This window comes from Platalea leucorodia (genome assembly GCF_965183815.1).
Source record: "Platalea leucorodia genome assembly, chromosome: 8".
NCBI classification, from domain to species: domain Eukaryota; kingdom Metazoa; phylum Chordata; class Aves; order Pelecaniformes; family Threskiornithidae; genus Platalea; species Platalea leucorodia.
The window spans coordinates 35,598,996-35,611,387 of NC_138830.1; the positions used below are offsets into that span (position 1 = coordinate 35,598,996).

A 12,392-nucleotide genomic window follows, 5' to 3' on the forward strand; every position below is an offset into this window, starting at 1 on the left:
TGCATTTATATTTGAGCTAATTGCTCATGTTCCTTTAATGGTTTCATGCTTTTATTTCTGCTGTTACAGCCTCTAATGCCTGTAGGAAGCCTTGAGTTTGGGTGTTAATAAGTGAAAATTAGGGCCCTCATTCTCCATGGAGAAATGCTCTTGGGCACTGTGGTAATTTCATGCCTGGAAGGAGTCATATTTGTTGGATAATTTTTGTAACTTAAAACAACCAAATTAGCCTTGAGAAACTATAGTTCTTAATAAGAGTATTGAACTCAATGCTCCATTAGTTAGAAATATCACCAGGCTCCTTGCACAAAGGGTGGACATTAGGTTTGCAAAGCACGAAAGTGGTCTGATTTTGTTAATTCTTGGGGCAGCAGCGAGTTAATTCTTGGGGTTTAAGGTTGTTCATAATACTGAGAGAACTTAGTAGGGTCAGGCACAAAGTCACATCAGGTCAGCTGGTCTTGCAAAATGAAGCAGCTAGGTGACATTTACCTTCCTTCTGTTCCCCCCACAAAAACTTTCAAAGAGTAATAAAGGACAGTTTGGATATTAATAGAGATTTGGATAATAATTCCATTAAATGGGGTTCCAAAAGTAATGGAAAGGGGCAGGGGGAAAGGTGAGAAATGCCAGCAGGCCCTGGTGTGTGTCTGTGGCTCGTGGGACTGCACCCACAGCAAAAGGCTGTTTTGGCTCAGGGAATGTTCTGGCGTTTTACTTCTATGAATCTTAACTCTACCACTTAAATATGGTCTAATCATGAAACAGGGTGGGGAGGCCTTATGTTCTCCACTTATGAAGGATGCCACAGCCTGGAGACCCAGGTGTATCCTTTGGATCTGCCATGAATGGGATTCTGGATTTTCAAAGTCCCCTTGTTTCTCCTTCCAGGTGAGCTGAGACATGGCCACTGGCAAGATCTGTTGGTCCATGGGGTCCTCCAAAATGGCTGATGGATTCCAGAGCAAAGTGGTAGCACCTCGTAATCCGAAGCTAATCAGAGAGGCAGAGGAGTGCGTAACTGTAAGTACCTGCTGTGGGCCAGGTAGAAGCTGCGTTAAGGCTGGAAACTCCCCCTGTGTCCCTCTGCCTTCCCCTCCTGCTGTCTAGCAGCACTGTGAAGCTAGACACCACCTCCCCATCTCTTTGCTGCCGTGCTTCTGTTAGAGGTGGCTCTCATGGTGCAGCGGGCGGATGGACTGTGTGCTGCTTCAGGGAAAATCCAGTGTCTTGCCTGGATGTGCCACTGGAGCAGAGTTAAACAAATGTACATACTCAGCAGTGCACTGGAATAGCTGAAGCATGAACATGTGCTTCTTTCCATCCTTTTTGCTATGTGGACAGTAACACATGTCATGTAGGCATACTTGCCAGTGCTGCCCTGACCATACCTCTAGGCAGCTGGGCGTGTGGTGGGCTGCTCAAACTCTGCCTGAAGACTTGAGAGACGTGGCTGGTCCCAGATAGAATAGGTTCCAAAACAGTTATTTTATTGTATCTCATATCCTATGTGGAGCACAGATCTAGCCCTGCAAACAGCAATGGCATCAGGGCAATTCCTCCTTCCCATTCCCAAATGTCCCCTTTGCTGACCGGAGCTCACCTGACTGGAGAGATGTAGTGGTCAGGCTCCATCAAGGAGGTATCTCTGTATACTTCTGTGGAGGGGTCTGTGAGGCCAGAACAGAGAGAAAACAAGTGCTAATTAAAAAAAGATAACTAAAACTTGGACCCATTCCTCTCCACCACAGCCTTGGCACAACGCTGTTTTTCTGCTTTCCTGTGACTTGCCAGCAGTGACATCTCCACGCGTGTGTTGGTTGTGAGTGTTGTGCAGGGATGAAGTTAGGGGATTTCTGATAACTCCTCCCCACTCTCTTCAAAGGTCACTGGCTCAATCCAGCAAAACTAAAGAGGAGACAAATGCCTGAAGAGCAGAAATCCCCAAACATGTCACATCAAATCATGAAGGAGAAGCTAATGGGATGGAGCCACTTGGTTAGAGCACATGTATTCCGCTCTATATCATTAATTTACTGATGTTAAATATTTCAGCAGGTAACTTACGGGACTTCCAGGACTATCCTAGTTGCTGTGAACACAAATTATTCATCAGTGGCACTTGAACAAGAAAAGCCTTTCTGAACAAAGGCATTTCTGTAGCTCTTGCTGGTGTTTTGCATTTCAGCTGACTCCCTCTGCTTTCCTGAAGGAGATGTCTCTTACCACCGAGCAGAGGCTGGCCAGCACTCGGGAGATGAGGCTGCCCCAGATTATCCAGCTTCTAGACATGAGTGGAACCTCCCATCAAAAGGTAGCCTTTTCCTGCCCTTTTCCTTGCTGTTTGATGTGACATTTGAAGAGGGTGATTGCTTGTGACAGGCTTGCCTCCAGCTTATCTAAATACCTTGGTGACTAGGTCCTGTTGTCCTTTCAGACTGCTGGTGGTGGTGTAGTTCCTTCTGCCTTCTGCTGGGGGAAAGGTAAAAGATTCTTCCCCGGTGAGATGTTGAAGTCCTGATCTGTGCTAAGTCAATATAAGTAACCTCTGCTGAAGTTGGTGGGTTTTGCTGGAGTTGAGCTCCCATGCCTAAAGCATGATGCTGGGGGAAGGCTGGGGCAGGACACAAGGTCACAAGCTTGCCATTTTCCATCCTCTTGCCAAAATAGCCACCTCTTGCTTTGGTGTAGTCACTGTCAAATGCTTGGGGTCATCGGACTCCCTCAATGGTGGCAGCACTGGCCTTTGAAGGCTGTAGGCCCTATGGTAATTACTCAAGATTTAACAAAACCGATTGCATTAATGCTTTGGATTGGAACAACATGTGGGACCTTTATGGGGTGTAAGATTTTGCAGGCTGCCAGATATACAGGGGAATCGCCCTGGGCAGAGGGGAGTGGATGTGCTTTATCTGGATCAGTGTTTACTTAGATGGATGTTTAAAGCCACTTTTCTTACAGGACTGTTCAGTATAGCACACAGTCCAAATGGGTAGATTACTGAGGTAGGCTGTTGAGCAAAAAATTGCCAGCAAGAGACCTGTAACAAATTGGTTAAGGATTGCCCTAGGCAGCACAGGAGGTTGGGAATGCATCAGATGAGTGCACAAATAACTGGCAGCATGCTGCAGCTACTAGCTTCACCGTGACTGTGACTTCAGTGGAGAAGCAGGAGACCTGCCTGTGTCTTTGGAGTGGGAACTGTGCAGCTGGAAGAGGGGAGACAAAGCAGGGAAGAATTTTCTCAAAAAGTGATGCGTCTGCTCTGTAAGAATTTGCTGTTTGTCTATGTTTTCAGACATGCTTCTGCAGTGGTATTAAATAAAACAGAAATAATAGAATACAATAAAGCATACATTTAAAGCTCATGGAAAAAGGAAATACCAAGTCCAGTCTTACTCAAGTTGCCTAGTAATGCTGAGAAGAGCTGAACCTTATCACCATCCATCATTCACCTCGTTTGTCTTTTTCCTAACTACTGTTACTTTCTTTTTGGCCTTACCTCCTCTGGTACTGGTCTCTTCTTACTGGTTTCTAGGCTCTATATCAAAAAAGATATTTGAGGATGTGTGGGACTTGGTGTCTCTGTCTCAGAGTAAAGATCATCCCAAAATTGTTTCCCATGGAGTGTCATGTAAATTCTTGGGTTTCACTTGCTCCATGAGTGCTCATGGCTCTTTCAGTAAGTGCTCTGGAACTGTGTGACCACATTAGCACAGGGATCTGCTGGAGGTAAGCGCTGCCCTGCATTTTGGAGAAGGAAACCAGGAGAAACACCTACCAAAAGAGCTTCTTAGCCTGAGCCTGCTCAATGTGGTCTGGAAACTTTTGATCAGCTCAGAACACAGGTGGGTGAGCTACTGTTTACCTAATGTAAGCTGGGCAGATGTACTCACCAAGAGATTGTGCTTCACTGGAGATCAATGTAGAGTTCTCATTCATGAATCTTTCTCCCAGCAGCTGAACCTCTCACTGCTTGCTCTGTCTTGCATCTCCAGTTCTCAGCAGTTGACCTGGAACAGAGCTTGTTTCAGCCTTTCCCATCAGAGGTTGTATTTCAGAACTACGTCCCCTGCGAGGTCTACGAAGTGCCACTGGTTCTGAGGAATAACGACAAGGTAACTACTGGGACACGGAGGTTTAACACTGTGCTGGAAGGAGAGCAGTGTAATTCACATAGTATACAGCATAGCAAGTTATCTGCTGCAGCGCAACACATCCAGAATAAAATGTCTCACCACCTTTATTTTGCAAGATGGTGGAAATCTTCCCATGGTGGAGATTCTCCCCCTGATTTTGGCCATGCATTGGTGGTATCTAACCCAAAGGAGCTTTACTAATCAGTGTCCTTCCCCTTGAAAGCCCTGGATTGATGGGAATGTTGAGGGCTGTACAGTTCTTATCCACTCTCATGCTTTACCTTGAGTGTGCATAATGTCCTGGTGGCTCCTTGGTTAATTTTGGTTTCTGGCAGGGCATGTCAGCCTCTCACAGCCTGTTTAGCTGCCCCTGTGCAGCTCACTGTCAAAGCACAGAGCTTAAGTTTTCTCTACTTTATGCTGGAATAAGTTATAATTAGTGGCATTAGCACTCCAGGAAAGGTGTTTTGAAACAGCAGTGGAAACGGACTGATTTAGCAGAAGCAGTGGGAGGCCTTTAGGTGTCACTTTAGGGCCCTACTAAGCTTAATTCAGTTCTGCTCAGGTTTTTCTAAGACAACATGGCTCTCTGCTTTCCCTTTGGAGAACCACAGCACATCCAGAGTAATGCGCCCTCGACGGTCTCCACCTTTACTTGAAAAAATTGTAATCGTTTTGAGATTTCCCAAGACAGTTGAGAAGGGAAAAGTTGAAAAATGTCAACAATTTTGTTCCACTGTAAAGACGAAAATTGAGACCTTTTTGAATTTCAGCAGGGGAAACATTTGTTCGAATGAGGCAGGTGCCGGGAGCAAGCTGGTGGGAAAAGACGGGAGGGAGGAAAGGAGCTGAGTTAGAAAGTGCTCTGGTGTACACACAATGGTTTCTCTTGACACATAACAGTAAGTGTACTGGAAGCAGAGAAAGGTCAGAAAAAAAAGGTGTCATTAAAGATACTGTTCTGTAATGAAGAGTAAGATGTGTATGTGAGAGGAAGGTAGGATGGGAAGATAGAAGTGTACATGAGAGCCGGTGAATTAACCCCATCTCCAAGTCTACCTGTTGGGGGAAACAAAGAAGCGGACAAAAAAAGCTGTCAGGGCATATTGCAGGTGGAGGAACAGCAAGAGAAGTCAAAGTATATTCTGAGGAAACAGGTTTTGACAGGGACATGGTTGAAAATGGAAGACCCTTTGGCAAGGAAGGATGCAGGTGTGGTCCCTCAGTTATTCCTGGAGAGTACTGTGCCATTCCTGGTCTGGATTTAGCTTGGGAATATTGGAAAGATGCAGCATGGATGCCCATGCCCAAGGGATACCATTTGTGTGGTCCACACTTATCTTGGACACTCTTTGCTGTAGGTATCCTCTTTTCTGATTTAAAATGTGCCTCAGTTTCTCTTTTCCTACTGCTCTGCTTTGTTCCCAGTAAGTCTTTTGACTTCAGCTGCTCCATTATCCATGTGGCACTTCAAAATGTTTGTCTTTGCCAAGTACCAGCCAACAGGCAAACAGCTAATTTGCTCTATTCATGCTTCCTCAAGTGGAAAAGAACATCTGCATCAACATTTCTGCCATTCCCAGTAAAAAATAATAAACTTGTACAGCTGCACCTTGGGATTTGTATGCCCTACAAGGGGAAGGCAGTGTGTGAACTGTTTTTTTTGTTTTTTTTTTTTTTTTCCCCAAAGTGAATCAGTTTTGAAGCTAGTAAGACCTCAACCATTGGACAACACTGGTATAAAAGTAAGATCGGCTCTAAGGAAAATCCTTGGCATATTTAAGTACACAAAGGTAGAGATGATAATCCCAAGAGAGGTTATTATATTCTAATTTTGTTGGCTTTCAGTAATATCCTGGAGAAAAGCAACGTTGTGTTCTGTCTCAAAGCTTTCTCACCAGTTTCCCAGCATCCTCCCTACCACACTGACTTATACTGCATGGTAGCCTGAGGTTCCAAACAGCAAAGTGTATTCCAAATAGAGGCTCTGTAATCATTCAAATACAGAAGTGCTTCGCTATATACTTACTGCTCTTACCTGTGTGTTGTAAAATTGCTTTTCTGTTTTCAGACTGCTCCTCACCATCCTCAGAGATGTGCTGGGTGGCTTTTGCTGAAGGTCTTAGCCACATGTGCTCATCTCCCAAGGGACTTGGTGACCAAAACATTTGTCTGCAGTGTGAAATTGGCTCCTGGAACTTGCTGCCCCAGGGTGTTGCTGGAAGCAAAGGGTGTTTGGAGAGTTCAGGACTGCCTTGGCCATGGGTTATCAGGCTTGGGTGGGTGGTGCAGAATACATCTTCATTTTACCCAAGCCTCGTGTGGGTTTGTTGTTTATCAGTGAAGCTGCCTGTCAGTCAAAATTGCCTGGTTTAGACTTTATGAGATGAGATTTGGTGCTCAGGGGTCGATGTCTGTGTGCTAGAAAACACCTGGTTGCTGTCTCTGTGTTTGTGGTATCCCAGAGGGCAGAAACTTGTAGCAGGGTGCATGCAGAGACTCCTGGGTGTGGGGAGGAATACCCAGAAATCTGCCTTGCCTGCACTGGCAGCTGCCTGGCTACAATCACCAGGCAGCAAGAGCCTCAAGAGAGCTGAGATTGGCTTTTAATAATGAAATCACACTGTGAGTCAGTGCTGGTCATGTATCTCAAGGCAGAAAATGCCTTTGAAGCCCTTAATTGATAGGCACAGCCTGGGGGGTCGTCTGGCTTTCCATCATTTTGGCAAGTTGACTGCTCTCATCTTCTGCATCAGCCTTTCCTTGTCGAGTGTCGGGCTTCTCCCTTGCTTCTTTACAGCCCCCTTTAAATTCTCTTAGCCATCTCCTTTTTGTGTCTGGGGTTGTCTTTGTCTTCCTATGTTCCTGCTTTTGCTCTTCAGGTTTGCTTTTATTCCCAGTAAGGCCACAACGTCTGTGGTCTCCTTCTCTTGCTGGTCTGCCTGTGTGACTCTAGCACTGCAGCTTGGCTGCCCCAGTCAAACCAAGTATGTTAGAAGTGAATTTCTTTCTTCCTCAAGTCTAACACATACTGTTTTGCCTTCAGATAATACAGTCCCCCTCTAGAGGCATGACTGCACAGATGTGTGCAGGCAGAAGCAAGCAGGTTCTTTGGGCTTGTTGAATATAGGGATGACGATTCAGGTATTATATCTGCATACTGCTGGTGTCTTACTTGCTTGGCGATTGCTTCACAGCAGGGCATTGACCTACTGCCTCTGGCCTGGTGCTATTTTGCCCAGGCAGAATGAATTCAAGTCCACCCTTGTGTATTATGTGCATGTTCCTCCAGAGCTAAAAGTGCTTTGGAAAGGTGGTTAAGCAAGGATGTCACCAGGGCATGGCCAAATCTCTTCTCATGTTTTCACAAGTGGCAAAATCATAGTTTCATGTCTTTCCTGCAGGTTCCTCGGCTGGTGAAGGTTGTCTTGGAGAGCTCACCTTATTTCAAGTTGATCAGCCCCAATGCTGTGTGCCGTAAGGTAGCACCTGGCATGCCTTCAACTTTTCGCATCCTTTTCACCCCTGAGGAGAACAAGGTGAGACTGGAAGTCCCAAGAGGTTGGTGCCTTCAAGTGGAAGGTGAACATGTAGGACTGGCTTCAGAACAGGGCATCTAGTGTGGATTTTGAGGAACTGTCCTGGTTTCAGTGAGGTGGCATTGGATCTAGAACTGGGGGAAGCTCTTTTTCCAATGGTGAAGATTATGCTTTTGTAGGCTGGAGGCTCTTAGATGTTTCAGACTGTTTTTATCCTTCAGTGCTGAAACACTTAATGTAATGTCTGTTGGCTTCAGGGATGAGAGAGTCTACTGTCTGTGGTGGGGTGGCCTCTCAAGGTGTTGGTTTCTCGTATCTGGCCATTGCTGCGTAATTATGGGTTTGCTCCACTAATTATAAATACAAAAGTCTGTTTAAAAGTGGTCTGTTATTTGGAGGACCCAGAGTGAGCCTGATCAGAGTGAGGACCACCACCTTTGAAAACTGGAGTCGCCTTAATGTATATCATGTTGTACACACTAGTGAGACAGCAGAACATTATCTCTAAAGCTGTCAATTTTTTTGCACACTGGTTGTAGCCCACATCCTATTGTGAGGTCTGCTCCAGGCTGTGATGAGGCAGTCTGCAGCTAGTCACCTCTTAGCATTGCATGGTGCCGTTAGCTGCTGCAGCAGGGACTGACGGGCTGTGCTTTCCCTCCCTGCGCTTTCTTGAGCGGTCACAAGGGAAGATGCACATGGGGAACAGCATGAAAATGACAGGGAGGAGTGTTGATAAGATGTTTAGTCACCTCTCTGCTCAATGGTAGGAGTTTAATTATTATGGAAAATACTAGAGGAACAAAGAGATCTAGAGAGCACTCTTCTTTCCCATCTGGCAGCCACTTCCCTGCCTCACCCTGGACTGGAGCAAAGATGATGCTTTTTCATACTCTCTGTTTTCAAGCCTTGCAGCTGTGCTGTCCCTGAGGATACTTGCCTGCCTGTGATCCAGCTGCGAGTCTAGGGGAGAGGGAGTGCTGTGCATGTGGCAGGGAGCCAGCCTGGCACAGACGCACTGAGCTCCAATGTCCTTAACTCAGCAGGAGGCTGGTGTGCTGCAGATGACTGAGACACCTGCCTGGAAGAGCATGTATAGGAATAAACGGGCAGGTACAATCTACAGGCAGACACATTACCCCAGAGCCTGTGGGCAGTAATACTGGCATGGTTGTGTCTTCCTGCATGTTGTTGTGGTTGCTCTCTCAAATGGCACCTATTCCATGCCAAGTAGGCAATGCTTTTGCTTAGAATATCAGTGCTGTGACCTGAAGGGTTGATGCTGTTATCTGGAGGCTTAATACAGAAGGATTTAGTACGTGGCATGGAAGGGAGAAAGCATTGCAGGGAAACACAAGACAGGCAGGCTGACTTTCCACCAGCATCCTGCTACCTCTTAGCATGACTTTGTTGGAGAGGCAAGGTTAGGGAACAGCTTTGAGCCAGCAGATGTTTCTGCACCAGGCCAGAGGTGCAAGATGTCTTTGGGCATAGCTGTTTTCTGTCTTTCATTTGCTGCTTAGATTTATTTTAACGCTTTGTCCTATCCTCAAACAACATGGATACAGAAAACCAAAGAGGAAATGCTCTGTGGTCCCTAGTTCCCCATGCTTGTGGAATAATCTGTTCCTCTGGAGGGACTGAGAAATTATTTAACATCATTAATATTTAGGGTAAAAATTATGTTGGCCTAGGGCAGTTCTCCAAACTACCAAAGTGACACAAGAGTTTAATCTCACTGAGGTAGGCTTTGCAAAGTACACTGGTGCCTTTAAAATGTGATTTATTGGTGTCAATTAGTGTTCGTTTTTGGGGTGGAAGAGGTAAATTGGTGCCCATGAAAGGCAAAGTGCTGCTCTTCAAATTTAGAGAGGCAGCAGAGCAACACATGAACATCACCACAAATAGAAGCAGGGTGAGATAACCCTGAGAACTGTAATGTCTAATACTTTGTCCCTTGTCTTGCCCTTGAACTGGTGAGTTCTGCCAGCGAGAGATCCTCTGCACAGCTTCAGCAACACCCCGGCAGTTTCTGCTGAACTGGGTTTTGTGCTCCTTGCAGGGGTTGTGCAGGGCATCAGGAGAGGGATGCATGCCACTCCGTGAGGAGCACGTGGGGATTTATACAGCAGAATCAGAATTTTGTACAAATCGAACACTTTGTCTTGTACGTGATGGAGCGTGAGTCAGCAAAGTACCAGAGTGCTGTAGCTCAGCTAGAAATGCATCAATAGCACGGTCAGGAGGTGCACAGCACCTTGAAAACCCCTTAGCAAAGAGGCAGGCTTTGGGAAATCGTTCTGTAAAGCCACCTGTGTTGGGCTTGCAGTGGCTTGCGTGCACAATACCTGCCTTTTAGTTGTGGCAGGCTTACGAGTGCTACCTTTGAACAGCCTCTGTTTCTCTGTGATCCACAGGCATTGTGGATAACCCAGTGAACTGGGATGCAGATACAAATCCCTGTCAGGCTTGGAGAGTCCTCCTGATGTGGAGTTGTTTTATGTAATTCTCTTGCTTTGAATCTGTTCTTCCCTGGGGTAAGTCTGCCTTCAGTGAAGTCACTCCTGATTCAAGGGAGTAAAACTGCGGCTAAGCCCTAAATAAAAGGATCACGTGAGCTGTTAGTGGCTGCAATGCCACGTGCCATGTAGCCCTTTCTTGAAAAATGAGCAGTTTCCTATTGTCTCGCAGTCGTTTGGGAATGTGCCACATGATTGGACTGTCAGAAAGTAAATAAATACCTGACGTGTCTCTTTGTTTATTGGCACTTGCATTATAAATATGAAATGCTAATTTTTCTGCTGAGCAACATTTTCAATTAGTTACTCTTGCTGCTTCTGATCTACATACTTCTGTTTTATGCCTCTGGTTGTACAGTGTGGGTGTTCTCGTGCCACCCTGTGTTCCCCGGTGTACTTGCATTATGGTCTGACAGTCTCTGCCTAACTGGAAACCATTGTGGAACTGAGTGGCAAATAAACAACAGGCAGAAATACTTACATTTGTGTGCCCTTCGGGCTTATTAATAGATTATCTTAAAGGAAGAAGGAAGCAAGAAGCATATAAAAACATGGCATGGCTTATTCTGTTTTTTCCTCTTGCTCTTTTCACTGAAGCAATACAATATTTTCAGGCAATACAAGTTCAGTCTGTAAGGTTTGTAAAATTCATTACTGATGCTCAATGGAGACTGAATTAATGCTCATTGATTAATATGAAATATGACAGGACAATGAGTTATTGCATTACTCAAATTAACTCCTTTAAAATTCAGTCCAGCCTGTTAGATGTTTTGTAGCACACAGAAGCTATTCCAAGTACGCTTTTAAGAAGGCTACTGGGAGGAGGAAAGGGGCAGAAGATCAAGGCAAATGGCCCTGGGGAAAATGAACCTGGAGCAAAGGGACGGATTTCAAAGCATCTTGTGAATTGGTAGCTGAGGGAGGCAGGAGAAGGGGTACCCCTTCTCATGTGAAGCTATCTTCATCCTCCAGCCTCCCTCCTCTTTTTTAATGGCCCTTATTTTCCAGCCTTTATGGTATCATGGTTTCAGCAGGGAGCTTTCCCTGTTTAACTTACTACATTACGTCATGCTACAAGGATCTTTTCTTTGTAGTTGCCTGCTGCAAGGAATTCAGTGGAAGTATTTAGGATCGGTTATACAGAAAAACTGACATCCAAGTTTACTGGCATACTGGGTCGTTAAGGTTGATATCACTGTGACAGTAGTTTAATGCTAGCCTGAGTTTGCAAAGAGCCTGAAATGACACCTTTGATACAAGAAGTTGCTTTAATTTCAGTGGGTGCTAATTCAAATGCCAGTGGTGATGCTCTGCAGGACAGAGCTTGTAACTTACTGCTTATCAAAGGGGAATAAGAAAAGAGGAACCATCGTACAATGAACTGTATTTTCCCTAAAATTGAGAGCAGAGTTGTGCGAAGGATGAAGTTCTATTTTCATGAAAATCTATAGCCTAAAGCTGCGTCTAAACACAACAATCTTTAAAGCATAGAAGTGATGCAACCCCCCTCTCACCCAGGCATGCTTATTTAGAAACCTGGTTTTAAACAGCCTGCTAAGGGTTTCAGTTGCAAAGTAAAACAAGATTTTAAACTGGTTTCAACTGTACCCCTAGATTGTGAGTAAGCGCGTAGCAGAGTTGCTAACACAGGGCAGTGCTGCAGTGGAGAATTGCAGCCTTTATCTTCTCCCAGGGGAGGGTGATTCAGCTTTCTAAAGCTTAAGGGACCATGGGTTTGCAGCAGCATGAGCAGCCAGCTTCTGCCTAGCACCCCATTTTCCTTGGGTTTCCCCCTGCTTGGCCTGACACGGCTTTCAGCTTTGATGCAAGGTCCCACTTTGGGGTCCTAGAGCATGGTTGAAGGGTCAGCACGTGCTGAAGTGCTTTGAGTCAAGCCCTGTACACGATGCAATGTCCCAGGGCATCCCTGGAGAAGGGGCTCAGCACACAACATGCATGTGCACGAATGGCAAGAGGCATCTTTCTCTCTCAAAGGTCGTGGTTGCCTCTGTGAGGCCAAATCCTTGTTGCTTTAGCCTTTGCATACCTGGAAAAGTCCCTTCCCCCATGCATTGCTGTGCAGGCAGTCCCAGTGCCCCTCACCAGCAATGGAGCTGGGAAGGCTGCCTGTGCTTGCTTTTGGGGGGAATTTCTTCCTTGGGCTCTTATTTACATTGCTGTTGATCCACTCA

At 45.7% G+C, this 12,392-nt stretch overlaps 1 protein-coding gene across 1 annotated transcript in view; it reads left to right on the forward strand.

Moving 5' to 3' along the window:
* Positions 1-945: 945 nt before the first annotated feature.
* The window catches only part of HYDIN (HYDIN axonemal central pair apparatus protein), a gene marked incomplete at both ends in the record, with an annotated part of 149,106 nt that continues 137,659 nt past the window's right edge, over positions 946-12,392 (forward strand). The window contains 4 exons of the mRNA XM_082319070.1: positions 946-1,045; positions 2,213-2,314; positions 3,961-4,118; positions 7,544-7,678. Coding sequence (XP_082175196.1) covers positions 946-1,045; positions 2,213-2,314; positions 3,961-4,118; positions 7,544-7,678 — 495 coding nt within the window. The remainder of the gene's footprint in view (positions 1,046-2,212; positions 2,315-3,960; positions 4,119-7,543; positions 7,679-12,392) is intronic.